General features: G+C 27.7%; 1 protein-coding gene across 4 annotated transcripts in view; it reads left to right on the top strand.

Annotated features, from left to right (window-relative positions):
• The window catches only part of LOC126904264 (uncharacterized), a 77,127-nt gene that overhangs the window by 20,752 nt on the left and 34,482 nt on the right, over positions 1-21,893 (top strand). For 2 of the 4 annotated variants that reach the window (XM_050683151.1, XM_050683150.1), the window contains exon 5: positions 1,440-1,748. In XM_050683151.1, the coding sequence (XP_050539108.1) occupies positions 1,440-1,748 (309 nt within the window). Of the gene's footprint in view, positions 1-1,439; positions 1,749-12,075; positions 12,167-15,483; positions 15,771-21,893 lie in introns of those variants that run through there. The other 2 variants (XM_050683149.1, XM_050683153.1) reach the window with 2 other exon arrangements.

Raw genomic sequence — 21,893 nt, forward strand, 5'->3', positions numbered from 1 at the left:
TTTTTTAATAAACCCTTTTTCATTCGACATACTTTATCTTAATCGAGATATTAAGGAACCAGCAAATCAAGTAGCTTTTGGAATAAAACACCAATTTTTTTAAAATTAAACACTATCTAAAGATTTGCATCGAAGCGTTTATTTTTGATAGTGATTTTAATCACTGTCAGATATCATTATACTTGATCCAACTATACCACGTCACAACTGTGCCGCGACCCCCTGTGCTGGGTTTTTCTAATCAAATCAGTTAAAATTATCCAACATTTTTTTTTACTTTACATTTCGATACTTTTATGTAGTGATGGACATTTTCGAATGTTTTAAACTATTGAATAACTATTCTAATTGTTTTTATACAACCGAATAGTTTATTTTTAGCATAAACTATCGAATAGGTTTTCAAAAATATTCGATTAGTTCTATCTAAAATTTGTATTAAGTACACTTAATTATAATAATAAGATAATTAACGAATATTTAAAATAAATTATTATACAATCAATAATAGTAAAAATTAGTGATCGGCATTTTCAAATATTTTAAACTATCGTATAACTATTCGAATTGTGTTTATACAAACAAATAATTTATTTNTCTCGATTTTATTATTCATATTATATTTAACTTTATAATGCTATAACTTATTGAAAAGTTTATGGATCCACAAAATTTTTTTTATAGNTTTTAGCATTATCTATCGAATAGTTTTTAAAACTATTCGAATATATTGTGTAACTATCGAATAGTTACACTATCCATCACTATCCATCACTACTCTTATGGATAAAAATAGGCTATGGTTCATTGATTATAACTATGTAACTATTCGCTGTCAAATTACTGCAAAATAATGAATAATCAATGATTATGTTGTTTTATATGTCACGAAAATCAAAAGTTTTCAATTGTTATGGATATTGAGTAAATAGTATATCCTTAATATTTTATATCAAATGTTTTAAACTTTAAAAATTCTGACTCACAAAACCGTTTAAATGTGAACCATGTGTATTCATATTAACTTGAGTCTATTATTCTATTTATTGCTTAATTAATCATTTTTTATCAATAATTATTTATTTTATTAAGAATTTTTTACATGTGTTTTGAATATATTTTAATATTAATTCATAAAAAAACAGTTTATAAATACTGTATTTTAAATAATAAAATAATTATATAGAATCTCCCTCGAGACCCTCAAAAACCTTGTAGGACATCCTACATATTTTAAAAAGATTTCAACGTTTTAATTAAGTATAATTTCTTAGTAAACGCTTAAAATAAATTCCACATTATATTTTATCTCGATGTTAAGATTTAATATTTTAAACTTGAAAAAAATTATTAATAAAAACAAATATGGTTCTGAAAAAGTCTCCATTTATATTTATGTTGAAATTAAATCTGTAATTCACATATATTTGATATTATAGAATTTGGTGGTACATGTAACAAGTGTGTATAGAACACCTGATAAATGGAATATAATCACTGAATATGTTATTGGTAATCACCGTTTTCAACCAGTTGATTCAGAGTGGCAAAAAAACATAAGTGAAAAATTAGGATTTCCAATAGGAAAACCATACAACCTCAAACAATTAAATAAAATGTTGAAATCTCCAATATACAATGAAGATGTAAAAGTTACTTTGGATACAAACGAATTTTTTAGAATTATATCTCTTCTATTTAGTGGGTCACAAGAAAATTACGAAATTTTACGTATTAAAGTTTTTGAGGTAATAATATAATATTAATATATGCCATATCATAATCAAGCCATATTAATCATTAATATAAATAAGATATTATCTCTTTAATTTAACACCAATTACTTTAGCCGCAGATCCAACTCCTAATCGCAGTCTGACTCACATAGTCGGACTGCACTCTTCCCCCTTCACTTTAATAAACAATGAAGAAATTAGGTTAATACAATAAGCTTATATAAAAGTGTTCTATATATTTAATTTTTATTCTATCTGCGCTCAGTCGACCCTTCGCATGACTATTGTATAATATGGGCGCTAAGTAGGCACATTAAATTCTCTATTAAGTGTGTGCCAAGTCGGCACCTAATTATTTATCTTGTTAGCACTTTAAATATTATGTTTTGTTAAGTTTACTGTTCTATGTCTGTAATCAGTCACTATTTCACCAAAGTTTCTATTTACACATACATATTTGAAATATTTAGTCATTATTTTCTTATCTGGTATAATTTATTATTAGTGCCCAGTTGTTCATTGTTGCTCGCGTAATTTGATCTTTATTATTGTGTGTTATACTTAAAAAAAGAATATTAATGCTGAACCTTTTTGTAGTTTATTTTTATACAGTTATAGTTATTTAATCATATTTTATGTTATTCGTTATTATTGTACTAATACGATCACATTTGCATGTGCCCATTTCTCTGTCTCCCAGAACATCATTGTATCGTTTAATATATATATATATAATTAACACAGTGACATACAGCAATACTAACAGGAGGGCGGACTGCACACATAAACACTTTTTGCAATTCACGGCCAATGTGCCATAATAAGATATCCCTATCGACAGTTGACTTTTTACCATCTTCGCGATCACTACTTTTGCCTGATAATTAACTTAACTTCGCTACCCCGTATATTATAGTGTGTGTGTGTGTCGCCGTCAGCTCCCAGTTGGATTATATCATCTCTTGGTGTCCAGCAGGTTGTATTATCCATTTAATATTTCGATCATTTAATAAATATTTATTTATATCGTTGTTAACCCAAAAGTGTTATATATATATATTGTAGTGTGACCCTTGGTAGTTCCTCTAAGGGAATATAAATTAAATAGGAAACTTCAGTACCTAAGGTAGATATAGCCTAGCCAGCTATCCCCCGTTGGTCCCTTAGAATACTGTCGACGGGCATTTAGGCTCAACCCCTAAATAGCGACGTAACAGTACCAAACAGGAAAACTTGATTATTTATTGAATACATATATTTTATGCATATTTATATATTATTATTGAATCTATTTTTTATATTATTGTTTATGCCAAAGTGGCAATTGTTTTTATTATTTTTGAACCAATGGGATTTTTATTGCTGATTATTATTTTAATTCATATTTTGTGAAATTTTATTTATTAATTTTTTATTATAATGTAAGGTTGTAATACTGGATTTATATATTTATTATTTTTAAGACTTAATTTATCATTGTTACCTGGTCGTCTCACTCCCCTGATTAGTGTAGGCGAACCCTCCGTATTTTAGAGCTTGCATTTTGATCAGAAGATCCTTTTCCTCTTTTTCATACAGTCTACTTATAGATAGTTACAGGTGCCCAGATAAGCGACATATAATTTGTAGTATTCCATCCAAACATTATCTTTATTATGTTTAAAATCAATTATGTTTGGTAATCATTTAATCAAATTTTTAGCTTTTTTTTCCGTATTCGATATATGTTTGGTTAGTCTTTTTATGTGTTTTATTGCATTTCTTTCTATTACTTTTTTAGCAGGCTCCGTATCATAATTTAAGTCCTAACATCTTATCTCTTCTGGAATTAATAGTTTTACATAACAGGCGTATTTTCTTCATTATGATGTTTTGTACCTTTTCTTTCGTCATTCTTTTGCACACTAGGGATCAGATTAAAAAAAATAATTTTCTTTTTTTTTAAGAATTCTCATATTTTTTTTAATTTTTGAGCTTTTAATTATAGAAATATTTACATTGTGACGATTATGAAAATAATCATAATTATAAATAAATTAGTACTATTATTAAAATAGTACTAATTTAAAATTTTGAATTTTTAAATCTGTTTATAATTAAATTAAATTTGAGTTCCTCCAATCATTCAATACTATTTTTTTAAATATCTGTAAGGAATACATAAATCTGTAATAAGCAAGCTGCCTTGTTTTTATTCGACGAAATATGGATTTACATACCACTTACACTAACGTTAAAAAAGAAAAATGCAATTTTTGTACCAAAATATTCGTGATTTCATCTAATGCATAATATTTGTAATTAAAATATTTATATAATGTCATTTATTTCCCATCCAAATTGATTTAAGTTATTTTTCTTTTTTTTTTACTAATGATAATAGATTGATAATAAAAGACTAATATTTACTTTAACTTAAATTAATCAATAATTTCCTTCTTTTTTTATATTTTTTACTAGTATATCGATTATTGCAACAATGATATATTAGGTACTAAATATTTTATATTAATTAGTATGCTGTGTCTGTAGTGTGTTTTTGATAACCTACACCTTTAAAATGACTTATCCACGATCATTTTAAATAAACGATGCACAGTTGGGTCACGGCACAGTGTGGAGGTGGCAAAGTTGAGATAAGTATAGATAATACCTGACAAAAATTATATTAATTAATTTTTTCATGTGTGCCTAATTCGTAATACTCTTAAAAAAGAGGAAAAGAGGAGTGACTTGAAATCAGCGTAAAAATGTATTTTAATAAAATATATATTGGTTATAATCATTAAAAAATATTTTATTTTACTGATATGATTTTACTGCGTTATTCAGGTTAGACACGAATTTTATACTGTTATTAAGTTGGAAATATAAACAAAATAAGTTAAATTTATAATTAATGTTAGTTAGATTAATGTAAATTTTATAAAAATTGATAGACTCATAATTTTAACAAACCCTCGTATTGATCATTTAATATAAACAAAAAATAAATTTTAACACTAAAATTGCATGTTTTTTTAACTACGGCTACCATTTGTACGTAGATGATAGGTCGTCTGTAAAATTTTTAATTTTAATTCATAGTACATAAAATTAGCATTAATTTAACATATGTTTAAAGTATACAGTATTTCCAAAAATTTTCAAAATATAAATTGAAAACGTTGAGTTTTGTAAAAGTGTTGTTATTTTGAATCCCCCGTAAGCAGTTAAAGTGTCAAATTTTCAAAAAATTTATATAAAATGAAAGGGAAATACCTAAGGTTTTAATATAAAAAAATAATAATTTTGTTTCGATCATTTTTTAATAAATTATTTAAATTTTTATAAGAAATAGTGAAAAAATGTCGAAATTTACTGATTTTAAAAATCATAATTTTTTTTAGTTATTTCCACCATATATAGGAAACGAGGGATCAATTTCAATTTTTGAGGATAATTTCTTCAAACTAGATATGATTTGAGATATTTTGACATACCGTTGAGAAAAATCGGTCTAGGTGAGAGCTGAGAAAAAGTAGTGACAGATACACAAAAAAATGAATAAATAAATATACATATTATGGTAAAATTAATACCTTCTCAACTTCGCATGTATTTCTTTAAATTCTTAGGAGATCGAGGGGTATCTGTTAAAGTTTTATACATATTTTAAAGTAATACATTAAATTATTTTTCTGAAATCTTTAAGGCCAAATTTAAATTATTATTGAAACATTTTTTAATTTTCAAATTTAACCAATGAGAGCTTTTTAATTCGTCTCGGGATTTAACGTAATTTTTACAGTAAAATATATACAAGATGATTCTTTTAACGCTAGCCATTCGATTTATCTTAAAATAATAATTATATTAAAAAACATTTATTTATATTTAATTACAAGTAATTATACAATTTTATATTACAGACTATTTTTTATAACATAAAATATTTATAATATTAAGTTTTATAGACAATTAACAATATGATATTATTTTTCTTTGAAAAAATATATATAATGGGGTTATTATCTTTAACAATAATATTTTCTAATAATAATAATAACAACTGGTTTCTCTGTAAAACAAAGTTATTTATTAATAACAAATTTTATTTAAATTAGTATTATTACATTACCTGTAAAACAAAGAAACAACAGATTAAGTTTATTATTATAATCTATAGTGTTATTTAAAATTTACAAAGAAAGTAGTTTGCATAATTAATAATTTTTAACAATGATTTGTTTTAATTAACACGTTTTTGTGTTATCACACTTTACACTTTCTTATCATCTTATATAGTGAAAAAGTGCCCATTTTACGTTTTTATTTTACATATTTGACTCTTTTTAAGTGCAATTAATCCCGCACACTAGCTATAAATAATAGGGAAAACAAAAACTAGTCAGAAAACAAAGTAGGCTATTTAAATTTATGTAATTAAATTTGAATTAACTAAATGTATGGAACAAATAAATCAAATTTAATTGAAAGTGATACATATCTTCTAAACAAAAATGAAACATAAATAATATAATAATAATATTTGATACTCGCACCAATATACTATTAATAGAAAAAAATATATGATTATATTTTTTAATCCCCGTCAAATAACTGGTTTATGACTGGTTACGCGTCTTTGGGGTCTATAATTATACAAAATTATACTTTAGACCTTTGTTAGCATTACCATAGGACACGACTATAGCAGGCGTTAATCTACGACGCGGACAACATACATATAATACATTGCACTTTAGTTGAACTTTCAGAAAATAAAAAGAAACACCTAAAAACTTTATTAACCGATAAATCGTTGCAATTATAATATTACGAAAAAATATCACCAAAGTAAAACCAAATTGCTGAAAATTCACTGATGTTCTCTAGAAAAAAGATTGTTCAGAAATTTCAATTTAGGAAAAAGGCCTTTGGATAAAAGGCAATTTGATAATATTGATTCAGGAAAAATAAAGGTAACCTTTATTACTTAAATAAAGAAAATCATTATTATGGGTGTTTGAACTATTTTGAGCATGAGAGCCAATAACGTATTAACTAAAAATAGGTATTCTTGATTATTACTAAGCTAAAAAAGCGGGTATACCATTTTTTTTGATGACTTTTAGTGATTATATGAAAAAAATCCTGTAGCTTATAAACTCTACCCTTAATAACGCATTTTATTTTAGCTTCAATACGAAGCTGAGAAAGTATTAATTTTACTATATGTATTTTTATTTCTTTGTCGCCACTTTTTCTCAGCTCTCACCAGACCAATTTTTTCAACGATACTTCAAAAGATCACAAATCGTATGTAGTTAAAGACAAAGACCTTAAAAATCGAAAAAATTCCCTCCTTACCTGTAAATGGGGTAAATCTCCAGAAAAATTACAATTTTGGAAATCGGTAAATTTCAACATTTTTTTTACTTTTTATCTTAAAACTACTATATTTTTTAGCTTCGATGCGAAGTTGAGAAGGTATTAATTTTATCATGATATGTTTTTTTTTTATGCCTGTTGCCACTATTTCTTAGCTCTCACTGGACCGATTTCTTTCAACAATACACCAAAAGATCATAAATTGTATCTAGTTGAAGACATTACCCTTAAAAATTGAAAAATTTTCCCTCATTCCCCGCAAATGGGGGAAATATCCAAAAAAATTACAAATTTAAAAATCAGTAAATTTTGTCATTTTTTCACTTTTTTTTTTTAAAACTTCCATAACTTATTCAAAAATAAACAAATCAACATCATTTTTTTTTTACACTAAAACCTTAAATATTTCCCTTTCATTTGATATCTTTTTTTGAAAATCTAACACTTAACCTGCTCATTGGGGGGGATTTAAAATAGCAAGTTTTTTACAAAAACTAACTTTTTCAACTTAATTTTTGAAAATGTTCCGGAAATATTGCGTCCTTTAAACATATATCAAATTAAAGCTTATTTTATGTACTATAAAATGAAAACAAAAAATTTGTCCCGACACTTTACCTTCTGCATGTAAACGTCTGCCGTAGTTAAAAAAACGCTATTTTTGTGTTAAAATTTTCGATAATCGATTTTAAATTTTAAACTTAAAAATGCTATAACTTTTCGAAAAATATAATTATCAGCACAAATTTTTTTTGCTAAATACATAATAAGTGCATCTTTCATTTGACATACTTTTTATTAAAATTTAACAATTTCCCCATATATAGGTGGCGTTCAAAACTTGAAACAGTGTATAAAAAATAGAACTTTTTCAACTTAACTTTTGAAAGTGTTCCGGAAATACTGCGTCCTTTAAACATACATCAAATTAAAGCTTATTTTATGTACTATAAAATGAAAAAAAAAAAAAATTTGTCCCGAAGACCTATCTTCTATGCGCAAATGGCTACCGTATTCAAAAATATACTATTTTAACAAATTTTTTTTTTTAAATTGAACACTATCTACAGATTTACATCGAAGCGTTTTGTATGATAGTGATTTTAATCACTGTTAGATATCATCTATACTGGACCCAACTATGCCACGACCCCACTGTGCTGCCACCCCACTGTGCTGGATTTTTTTAAAAAATGGTTCATACAAAATATATTTTTTTAATAATCACCTAAGATTATTTTCATTGGTTATATAATTTTTGAAAATCTGACTCTTTAAATGTTCAATAAATGGCTTCAAAATACTAACTTTATATGAAAACTTAACCTTTTTAACTTAACTTTTGAAAATACTCCAAACATTAATCATAAGTTAAATTAAAGCTTATATTACATGATACAAGTTAAAAAATTTAATTTGTCACGACGACTTATCATACATGTGCAAATTGCTGCCGTAATTAAAAAACATACTAATTTTGTATTTAAATTCTTTTTTTTAAATTTCTTTTAGGTATGAAGTTACAAGAGGGCATTTTGTTAAATTTTTGTTATGACTGAAAACCGGTAGGTAATGACTAACACCACCGGTTGTGCGTGAGACTCATTACGCTGATTACGTACGCGATTGTTGTGTATCGAATGACTGTCAGTCTTTTTGTGAATTTTTTGCGTTTTCGCCGTCATATTAGTTCGTCTTGTTATATGGCTCTACGGTGCTTGCGAGCACGTAGTTGTTAAAAACGCTTATATATTGCCCTTGTGATGTCGCACCTTTGTGTGTTATTGTTTATCGCCCTTGCTATACGCTCTGTCGTAACACAGTAAAAAGATAAAGGTGGAACTGTGAATGTGTGTAGATGTGTAACTGTGTGTACGAAGATGAATATGAGGAGGTGGTGCCTGCTGTCTAGGTATTCACGTGCGTGTTGTCGTACAGCAGTCACCGTGCTCGGCTGACACTCCGGGTTAGCTGTGGGTGTCGAAAGGCTGTTGTTATAGGAAGGGAGAATAAGAGTAACACCTAGGTATGAGGTGCAGACGAAGTGCAAGACACAAATACCAGATGTACGCAAAAGGAGCCCAAAGTATGAGGAGCAGACGAAGTGCAAGACATAAATACTTGGGGTATAGGAGAGGACAATGAAGTATGAGGTGCAGACGAAGTGCAAGACACAAGTACTCTGAAATGTCGAGGAAAAGAGTATATAGGTTAGAAAAGGAATAAACAAAGACTTTACTTTAAACAGTAAGCCGGACAGCGACAACCGAGTACTGAGACTGATGAATGACACAAGGCACTGGAGTCGACTGACGACGATGGTCAGGTCTATTGGGTTTTTATAATAATTACACCTATTGCCGATTTGGCAATAAATATTATTTGTTAATTCACCAGTCTCAGGCAGCGGATGTGCTGTCTGTATTTTATTAAAATAATTCTCACGATTATGAAAACGTGACACCATCACAGCTCATTGATAATAACACTCGTACATTTTTAAGTACTGTTCGCGACAGTACATTTTGCCTGATTCAATTTTTATGCCAATGATTTCATTCGCATTTCATTTACATCAACCAGTCATCATCAATAGTATCGATAAGTAGTTATTAATTATATTGTTTTGTCTTATTTTAATTTTATTATTTGTTTTATTTGACGCATTGTTGCATTAGCATTAAAAGCCCCCTTACCCACATTGATATATATATAATATTTTGGTTTATATTTTTTAAAACGGTTAATTGTTTTATATTTTTTCAATACATTTTTATTCATTTTATACAGTTCACTCCCTATTTCTTTCTCCTGTATGATCATAGACATCGAAACGAACGTTAACTAACCCGCACAAGTATTACCGGTTGGTAATTTACAAGTATTAATTTTTTGACAATGCCTCCTTTATAAATCAAGAAAAAGAACTTTGAAAATTTGAATTAACACAAATTACTCATTTTACAAGTGTTTTGTACGATTACCTTATTGAGGATGCGTTTTTTGTAAGGATAAAAAATTCTCACCGGGCAAGCTTACATTCCCATTTTTTTTTAGCATCGATGGGAAGCTGAGAAGGTATTGGTTTTACTAAGATGTGTTTTTTTTTTTTTTGTGTCTGTTACCACTTTTTCTCAGCTCTCACCGAACCGATTTCTTTCAATGATACGTCAAAAGATCACAAATCGTATCTAGTCGAAGACATTATCCTTAAAAATTGAAAAAATTCCCTCGTTCCCCGTAAATGGGGTAAACCTCCAAAAAAATTACAAATTTAAAAATCGCTAATTTTCGAAATTTTTTCAATTTTTTTTACTTAAAAGTGCTATAACTTTTTCAAAAATAAACAAATCAACATCATTTTTTTTTTATATAGATGCATAATATCATTACCTTTCATTTGGTATGTTTTTTTATAAATTTAACCCTTAACCTGCCCACAAGGGGGGATTTAAAATGACAACTTTTTCACAAAAAATTAATTTTTTTAACTTAAATTTTGAAAATGTTCCGGAAGGTCTAACACTTTTATAAATATCTTAAATTAAAGCTAATGTAATATGCTTTATTATGAAAAAAAAAAATTTGACCTTTCGACTTGTCTTCACGGCGAAAATGGCTACCGAATGCTATTTTTGTGTGAAAATTTTCGATTTTGTATTTTCCATTTTTAACTTTATAATGCTATAGCTTTTTGAAAGATCTATGGATCAATATAATTCTTTTTTTGTAGTTGCATGATGTCTTTACCTATCATTTGGTATAATTTTTTTATAAATCTGACTTTTTACCTGTCTACAGGGGGGGATTCAAAATGACAACTTTTTCACAAAAAATTTACTTTTTCAACTTAAATTTTGAAAGTGTTCCGGAAAGTCTGACACTTTTCTATATATATTAAATTAAAGCTAATGTNTGTTCCGGAAGGTCTGACACTTTTATATATATCTTAAATTAAAGCTAATGTAATATGCTTTATCATGAAAAAAAAAAATTTCAGACTTTATTTTATCTTCACGGTGAAAATGGCTACCGAATGCTATTATTGTGTGAAAATTCTCGATTTTATTTTTACATTTTTAAATTTATAAAGCTATAACTTATTGAAAAGTGTATTGATCAATATAATTTTTTTATGGGAAATACTATTTTTTAATAATCCCTTTTTCATTCGACATACTTTATCTTAATCAGGATATTAATAAGGAACTAGCAGTTTATGAAGCTTTTGGAATAATCCACCAATTTTTTAAAATTAAACACTATCTAAAGATTTGCATTGAAGCGTTTTTTTTTATAGTGATTTTAATCACTGTCAGATATCATTACACTTGATCCAACTATGCCACGTCACCACTGTGCCGCGACCTACTGTGCTGGTTTTTTAATCTTAACTTGTTAAAGATGTTAATAAATTCTGATATAATGGGTCTAAACTTGTCACTGACCAGTCATTTTTTTAATTCAATAATTTTTTATTTTATTAGCTAACTAAATATATTTGTGCCATTAAAAAAAAAAAAATTGACAATTGATAATTGATAATTTTTTTGCCAAATTCAATTGATGGTAAAATGATATTTTCGTATTTTGACTTTGAAGCAACTGCCCTTACTGACATTCGGTTCCGGTGGCATTGAACATTATTTAATTATTTTCGTTTAACGTATTAACGATAATACATTTTTATGTTTAACAATAAAAGGTTCGAAAATTTTTCTTACTTGAATTTTTTTAAGTATAGCGTTTGAAATTAATTTGTTTTTGTTTTAAGTAATATTATGTTTAATGTTTATTTAGATTTATTGATATACCATTTTAGTTTTTATTTTTTAATAAATATTCATTTTAATCGTTATAATTGATATAACCATATTTATAATGTTTCCTAGTCTGGGTTAGGTTTTTGCATCATTGAAAAGTGGACGTGTACTATTTTCTATTAATTTATAAATTTATTTTACAGGCTATATGTAGCAGCTATTATATTTATGAAATATTGAAAGATTCATACAGCATAAAAAGATATTCCAGAGTGGATGGCTTTCAAAAGAGTGGTATTTTTTAAATTTTTTTATAAATATTTAAAGAGAAAAGATTTGGTTAGTAGAAAATTGAATATTCATTCTGTCACTATTTTTGAAATATGATCAAACATACAACGCATTAACTATGCTTACGCAATATCTTTAATGTACTTGGATATGACCATTTCTTAGTTTTACAATTTTAGCAAGAATTTCTAGAGTAAGCTAACTTATATTGTATGTTAACTTTTTAGTAAAATTTAAAAACTGCCAGGCTACTTCTAAGTATTATTCATTAATTAATATATGGTTAAAATTATATTTTAAAACTATGGCGTTAGTCTTTGAAGCCTCGTCGCGTGCTCGATCTACGTATATTTCGAAATGTATTTTGTCGTGATACATTACCTTATACACCACCGCGTTCAATTGAAATGGGCGTGATTAATTTGGTCGTATTGAACATCGTGATACATATTGTGTAGTTTACAGTAGACTTGGTGAACACGTTCCATACTTTAAAAGTTTTTGCAATTTATTACGCCATTGAAAATTTTGCAATATTATAAAGACTTTGAAAACCACATACAGCTGTAGAATGTATCAGATTTCCCAAGAAACAAATTGTAGAAACTTGTGTTTGTTATTTCTTATGCAACATAAAAATATCATCAAACACGAAAACATCATAGATAACAATGCCGACGGTGTTTTCAAATCGAATGCCGATTTCAACCATATATTGTCGTTGACGATAATTGTGAAATTGGATTTTGAGTTAACATATATGGAACATAATGCCAAATATTGATGAAACTAAAAATGTAATCGTTTTTAGATTTTCCGGGCAAGAATCCGTACTTTTAAAAATATTACAAGTTGGCAAGTATGAAAATGTTAAATTAGTAAATTGTCAGTTAGCATCGGAAAATTGGCTTTAAATATGCAATCGTTGAAAAAGATAATCATAAAAAATTGATTTCATTGTTCAAAATGTTGTAGATCACTGGACGATGCATAATGAAATAACGCGTGAACAGCCTGTTAATTTCTTACATAAAAGATCATTTTTTTGTTTATTCGGTTTCAATTCTCGATATTCGAAACTTTATAGGACTCATGTATCGGATTATCCAGTAACAAAAACACCTATTACGTCTATTCACGTGGAATGCAATAATATTGTAGGTTAAAACCACAATAGAAAACAATCTCATACCTTACATGAGTTTACTCCCAGCGTCGTAGCACAAGGCTACCACATTATAGAGGTTCCTAGAAAATAGTTTGCTATCTGTTAAGCACAAATGTGTTGGATAGGGTAGGATTTGATATACGTAATCAGGAACCAAATAAATTTCAAAATGAAGAATTACTCAAACGCTTGCACATTAGACATAAATAGATAAATTTCTCATTCCATAATGTTAGAGTTTCAACATAGGGATATGGCTGTTTACTTTTTGATACCACAAACAAATACTCATAAACCAAACCAATGTGTACGTTCTCGGATTTTGAAAAACTTAAATATTTACTTGTAGTAATGGCCATAGATGCTAATAAATGGATTCATGGCGAGTTTTATCATTCTTTCATATGTAACATCAAGTTCTACTAAAATTTTGACGAGGAAACCAAAATGCAGATTTTGACATAGGCATGTTCTCGACATTTTATAATTCGTACCCACAATTTCAAACATGTATTATGAAATGATGAAACCATACCCTTTTTTGAATTGAATCAGTTACAAAAAATATTATAGTTATAAATATATATATATATATATTCGTAATCGATTATTTGAATCAAAACGATACCGTCATTTTGTCCACAGAGGATCTACAAATCAATTTCGCACGTGCAGAGAAATTTCCAACTAATAGTTTGCTGTACTGCGCCATCAGACATGACTGTCAAATGAAACGCATTCACAGAATAAGTATACAAAATGTAAACAATTTAGATGTAAAAATTAGAAGGATAAAATAAAAATTAAAACATGTACTTAATATACAGATTCATTTTTTTATCATATACTACTCAATTATACACTAAATATAATTAATAAAATTTTTTTTTTTTTGATTACCTTAAGTTACATTTTATTCTAGAATTATTTCCTATGTAATACTTTTTAAGCTCATTCCATATGCTTTGTAAGGTTATCAACTATGTTTTTTCAAATGGGAATACATTTTGAATTTTAAAAATGTTTGAGTTTTTAATTTAATAGTATATGGTATTTGCATTTTTTAATATAACTTTATTCGTTTATAAGATAAAAACATTTAAAGATTCAAGTTTTTGAGTTAATATACATATAAAATACCAAGGGATTACAAATACAGGAAGTTAATAATTTTTTTATAACGTCTTTATCACAAATACGAAGTGTTTATTGTCAATTATGATATGATTAGATATGTTTTCTGTATTGTTAGTTGGTCTATTTATAAATGGTAAGTCACAGCAATATGCCTTACGACCACACTTAAATCATATCTGTTGATAAAGTCATAATTGACAATAAATACTGCANTCACACTTCAATCCTATCTGTTGATAAAGTCATAATTGACAATAAATACTGCATATTTGGGACTAGCGACTTATACTTATATTATTCATTATATTTAGATATAATCGTCAATTTACTGTACCATACGACTTATCGTAAATTCATATTTAATATTCTGAAGACTTTCGAATATTTTTTTGTACTGGGATCTAACGATGAAAAGACTTGTTTGGTCACTCATAATAAATGGGTCCGACCGTGAAGTTAGGATACAATTGTGATGATAGGTATATATAGATTAACTAATCTTTAATTTGCTGATGTATTTTTGGTTCTCTCATTCGAATGAAATAATAATTAATGGACCTACAAATTCCATGTAAGTGAGATGTCAGTACAAAAAATTATTCGAAAGTCTTCAGAATATTAAATATGAATTTACGATAAGTCGTATGGTACAGTAAATTGACGATTATATCTAAATATAATGAATATTGTAAACAGTTTGCAGAAATGGTGCAAAAAGTTTTGAAGGTATATGTGAATCAATCCCATGTCGGTGGGGTACAAGAACTAACGCCACAGTTTTATAATTACAACCCTATACATAGTACTTAAGAGAAGCCTGACAATTTTTTAAACGTCAACATTAAGTTAACTTACTTAAGAAAGCCATACTAAAATATACTCTTGTAATTAGTAATAGTCATGTCCCAAGTCCACCATTATATATTTTCAAAAATGCTACATTTTTGGATATTCACTAGAACCAATGAATTTCCCTTATTATAATAATAATATTAATTTTTTTTACTTTACGTAGATATAATCACAATGTTAGTTACAAGTTATGTTATTAAAACAAGCATCTATATATATGAAAAATCGCGGGGCAATTGGTTATATATACCTAAAGAATATCCTAAAAAAGATTTTTCTAAAATAAGTGAAGAAAAATGTATTTATTTGTATAATGAAGGAACACAATTTTTTATAGTTGAAGATGTAATTGATTAATTGAGAACTGTTGATATTTCTTTACAACTTCTTAGCTGAATAATGTTTTATGAATATATACAAAGTGAATCGTTTATCATAAACAACTTATTTACTTCTAAAATAAAAATAATGTTGATTATAAATATTTGAATTTTTTTAGTTACATAATTTCTTGATTTATCAATTATTAAGTAGTTTTAAGGGTCATTCCTTGTATAAGATATATCTTATAAGGATATGAACTTTGTTATCTTAAATGGAAAAACATGCATATTTAACTAACTTACTTAATATAAAATTAAATAATTAAGAAAATTGCAAATTACAAAAATTTCCTAATGAGTTTTCACCCCAAGCCAGCGATATACAGTTGATCTATCAACTATAATATTGCTTAATATTAACTTTTTATCCAGTCAATATTTGGCATAATTTTTTTTTATTAATAACTATTATTCATGAAGAATAAAAACATTTTATAACAAATAATATATTTTTAATTATTGACTATAATAATTTTTTTTAATTTACAAAAAATGTAATAAAAAATTCCTAATAACCATTTTATAGTGTAGAATTTAAAAAAAAAATGGGTACGAAAAAATCTTATTAACGTTCAGTATTAAATTATCTATACTATTATAAAGTTTGTGAACATTTGAATTTTCTTGTGTTGTTTTTATGTTATCGTACATTGAAACATGTATTGAAAAAAACACAGAAGAAAACAAAATCTTTTCATGCTAAAAATTGGTTATAGGCAGAGCTGTAAATTACATGAATTTTAACATTTTGTTAGTTAATCCGAATGCACAATCAGTAAGAACAANTAATATATTATAATTATAAATCAAATAACTAATCGGAATAAGATTAAGGGATTAAGAGTTATTGTTGGTTTTGAAATTTAATAATTTCTTAAAATTAAACACTACCTACAGAATTGCATCGAAGTGTTTCTTATGATAAGGATTTTAATCAATGTCAGATATCATCTATACTTGTCCTAACTATACTACGTCCATACTGTCCCGTGCCCCACTGTGCTATCGTTTTTAACACGCTTATATTAGTTTCACGTGTATGTTTGTTGTTTGTTGTTTGTTGTTTGTTTGTCATTTGTAAGTTTGTAACTCCACGCGGCACGTGTTATTATGTCGCGTATCACGTCGTGTATGACCTTGAGACTATACTGTTGTAATGCATTCGCCCCACCCCGCTAACCACTCGTAGACAACAATATTTTCTAACCCGTAGACGCGCGCATGTCATCAATTATGTATATATATAACAAATTTTTATTGTAATTGACACGGCCCGCGTCGTTTCATTATACACAATGCCCCACGACTCGTGCCACCTTTATCAGCCGTCGCCCTATTATGAGTATTTGACTGACCAACACCTCGCGTTATACGCCGCTGTGCAAAGTCCAGCAAGCGCCGCACGCCCGACGACATTCCGCCGCAAATGATACCGTAGTCTTCTTCCCGTTGTCAAAGTGACAACGTCTACGATTCGATCCGCACTCGCGCGCCGTCGCTATCAACGCTGCTAACCTGTTGACGTCCGAGGAACACGCCGGACAACGCGTCGTCGATGCCAGCGAAAGTGCCGCGATATTATGCGAAGATTATATATTCCTACCGCCACCGCTAATATTAATATATATATATATATATATTAATATTTATACGTATATACGTATATGTTAATATTCATTTATATATTCCTACAGCCGACGCCTCTGCCGCCGTATATGCCTCGTGTATAATGTTCCCTCCGCCATGCCCGCCCACATAAACACGGCTATACCTCATGCATGATACGTTTACGTACTTAAGTCCCTTTAAATATATATATATTCTAATTACTATTAAAACTTATATATTAATACACTTTATTCTCATTAAGAGATATGTAGTGTATTCATTCCGATTACGGAGGATGATTCTCGTATCGTTATTTTTCGTCACTACCTCCACGTTACGCGCCTGCTGCTTTCCTTGGATGTGGTAGCCGTTTCTTAGACTCCCTCTCCGGAATCGAACCCTTATTTCCCGTTACCCGTTACAACCATGATATTGATATTAACTACTATCATAACATGAAACTAAAAAGTGAAAAATAAATATAGTTTAAAAAAACTAAAAAACACGCTTTTAAAGCACATCGAACTAAAAAGTTAAAAATAATTTTTAAAATTAACTTAAAACAATAATGAACGAAAAATACTAGTATTATTGTGAAAAAAAGCGTGGGTGCTTTATGCCATATTTTTTGTATATTGAGCGCCTGACGCTTTTTTTCACAATAATACAAGTATTTCTCGTTCATTATTGTTTTAAGATTATTTTAAAAATTATTTTTAACTTTTTAGTTCGATGTACTTTAAAAGCGTGTTTTTTAGTTTTTTTAAACTATATTTATTAACATGCTTATATTAGTTTCACATGTATGTTTGTTGTTTGTTGTAAGTTTGTAACTCCACGCGGCACGTGTTATTATGTCGCGTATCCCGTCGTGTATGACCTTGAGACTAGACTGTCGTAACGCATTCACCCCACCCCACTTACCACTCAATAACAACAATATTTTCCTGTATATTTATTTTTGGTTTTCGTACCCGTATACGCGTGCGTGTCATCAATTATATATATATACAAATATATTAACATTAAATAATATTCATTTATATATCCCTACAGCCGACACCGCAGCCGCCGTATATACCTCGTGTATAACGTTTCCGCCGCCACGCCCGCCCACTAAACACGGCTATACCTCGTGCATGATACGTGTATATATATATTTTAATTACTATTAAAACTTATATATTAATACGCTTTATTCTCTTTAAGAGATATACAGAGTGTTCAGTAAGTCAGGATGTATAGTGTATTTATTCCTATTATTGTGATAAAAGCGTGAGTGCTTTGTGCCATATTTTTCGTATATTGAGCGCCCGACGCTTTTATGACAATAATACTAGTACTTTTCGTACATTATTGTTTTAGCTTTCGCTGGAACGATTTCTTTCAACAATACGTCAAATATCATAGATCATAACTAGTTAGAACATTTCCATCATTTTCCACAAATTCCACCATTTTTTGTAAATGGAGGAAATCCCCAAAAACATTACGATTTTTAAAATCGGTAAATTTTGACATTTTTTAAACTTTCTTTTTTTAAAACTGCCATTACTTTTAGAAAAATGAATTATAAAACATAATTATTTTTTATATTGAAACTTTAGATTTTTTTTCTATCATATATATGATATATTTGACAACATTTGACCTCCCCACAGAGTGTGATTCAAAATAACAGCTTCTGCATAAAAATTTCCCTTTTTTAACTTAAGTTTTGAATATGTTATGGAAATACTCTGGGCTTCAAACATATATTAAAATAAAGTTTATTTAATGTGCAATAACTTTTAACTAACCTTTCAGCCGACATCTTTTTTTTTAATGGAGCCTTTTTCTTTTATACAGGGGGGTTAAAAACTTTATAAATGCGAGTAATAAATAGAGCTTTTACGATTTTAACTTTTTAATATGTTTCGGAAATACTCCGAGCTTTAAATATATGACAAAATAAAGCTTACCATAAATATTATAAGTTCAAAAAATAATTTTTCTCGACACCTTTTTTCTATGAACCGTCGGCTATGATGGTTATGGGTCGACGAATTTAACGAAAAATGTAATTTTTATTTATAAATCACCGTTTAACATATTCATTATTGATGCTTAAAACTGCCATACCTTTTTAAAAAATGAACAAATCAAAATAAATTTTTTTATATAGAAACCTTATTTGATATAAATTTTTTGAAAATCTGATACTTGATCTGGCCACAAAAAGGATTCAAAAAAAGTAATTTTTGAATACAAGTTTAACTTTTAAACTTAAATTTTAAAAATGTTCCTGAAATACTGACACTTTTATTTAGTTTAAATTTATGTACTATACTTGAGTATAGAAAAAAGAAATATGTCGAGATATAAATCGTTTTCATAGTGAAAAAGGCTACCATATTAAATAATATGCTATTTTCGTGTTAAAATTCTGGGTATGTATTTTAATTTATTTAATAATACATAATAAGGGGTCTAGACCTAATATTATATAAATCATATAACATAGAATATAAAATCAAACTTCTTAAAAATTGTTTTCTTTTTTAAAGTCGAAAGAATTTACTTTAAAATTTGAATTAGCTTAAATTCTAATTTTATCGATCGACGAGTGCGATGAACTGTAATATTATATTATGTTATCTTTTTATACATGTATGTCATATATTGTGAATTTACAAGATCATCAAAACAGGGTTCCCTTATTTAAAACTTAAAATAATCAATAAATTAGGCAATTAAATCTGATTATCATACAGATTCAAAGTCACGCCCATGTGTGGGTTTTCAATTAGATCCAGCCAATCATATTTAACTATTAATTGAGATCTATAGTTTCTAAGATCACACTAGGGATCGCTACACGACCCTCGTCTACTATAAAAACCCATTTTTTCCTATTAAAATCAGTTCTTGCGGCGATTTTAAGATACATAAAATCTGCGACACTCTATTCAAGATTCTCACTCTCTGGGACTTAGTCGATTTTTTAATTTATTTGGACTTAGAATATTTTTTTTTAAAAAAACTAAATGACACTTAGAGATTTTAAAGTGAATTTTGTTTTGGTGAAACTTTTAATTTAATTTAATTTGTTCATTAAATAATAATGTTTTATTTTTATCATGGAAATAAATGTCAATTAATATTTTAAAACAAAACCTTTTTTTTAACAATAAAACCGAATCAACTCTAATTTTCTCAGTTAATGGTAAATATTTATTATATGACTAAATGTATTGCAACTCTATACTTATTGGGTAGCTAATCTTTTGTGGTTTAATGTCTTTGTTCTAACGAACATCGCGCCGGCAAACAGCACAGAGAAACTTACGAATATATGTTTTAGTGTTTAATTTTTGTCTTGGTGATTATTGTGCCGCATCCCTTTCAAGGTGCTTTATTTTAGCACCGGGACACATTGGGCCACCACAATTCCGCCTTGACAAATCTTTTACATAAATATAAATATTTCTGAATCTTGTTTTGGCCAGGCCAGAGGAAAATTTAAGAAATATTAGTGTCGATCTCTCAATAAAATATAATCTCTCAAACAATATACTCATTCTACAAAGTCAACTAAAAATACATCATTTGATTATAATTATAAAAAAATATAGAGTGTATAGAATCTCCTGCATATAATAATACAGTCATAGATTTTGTGTAACGGTTTCGCATTATTTATAATTAAACGCTTTATTCTCAAATGGTCATATTTACTGTCGAACTCAAAGTGTACAACGTGTGAACTCATAATCAACATTGGATTGTCTAAAATAAGCATTACACTACGTGGGATACAAGGTAAGGACAAATTCAAATTTCCGCTTTCAAATTATAAATATTCTATAGCGTAATAAACCATTAAGATAGGTAATAAAGTTTTGTAGGATAATTGACTTCATTTATTCAATATTGTTCAACCCCGAGATCAGTTCATTATTTTTGTCACAACGTTTTTGATCGCTTGTTTTAGTTAAAGTAAATCATTAAAATTAATTAAGTTCTGAATATATCAATTGTAGAACCGTTTAATCACCAAAAGTTAATTTAGAAATGATTACTATGATTTCTATTTAAGTAATCTATTACGATAAAAATGCAAAAAAAAAAATTTAATTTTTCTGATAAATTTACTGTAAATAGTAATTATGAAATTTATATATACAGAATTATAAAATATCAATTTCATATAGTATACTTTTCTAATCTAAGAGCTAATTATCAGTATATAATTAAGAAAGAGGAGTTGATGATGCTTTTATAATTATGCACCAATTGCATATGGATCAATACAATTTTTTAATGAAAAATAATATTTACCTCTTTAATTCGACATACTTGTTTTTAAAATCGGACCATTTCCTTTAATACAGGGGGGGTTCAAAACATAAAATTGCACAGAGAAAGTAGAACTTTTTCAACTTAATTTTTGAAAGTGTTCCGGAAATACTGATACTTTTATATATATCTTAAATTAAAGTATATGTAATATACTTTAATATTAAAAAAAAAAAAAATGTTGGACTTTATTTTGTCTTCGCGGTGAAAATGGCTACCTAATGCTATTTTTATGTGTAAATTC

Source organism: Daktulosphaira vitifoliae, unplaced genomic scaffold, assembly GCF_025091365.1.
Source record: "Daktulosphaira vitifoliae isolate Bord-2020 unplaced genomic scaffold, ASM2509136v1 Scaffold_4, whole genome shotgun sequence".
NCBI classification, from domain to species: Eukaryota; Metazoa; Arthropoda; class Insecta; order Hemiptera; family Phylloxeridae; genus Daktulosphaira; species Daktulosphaira vitifoliae.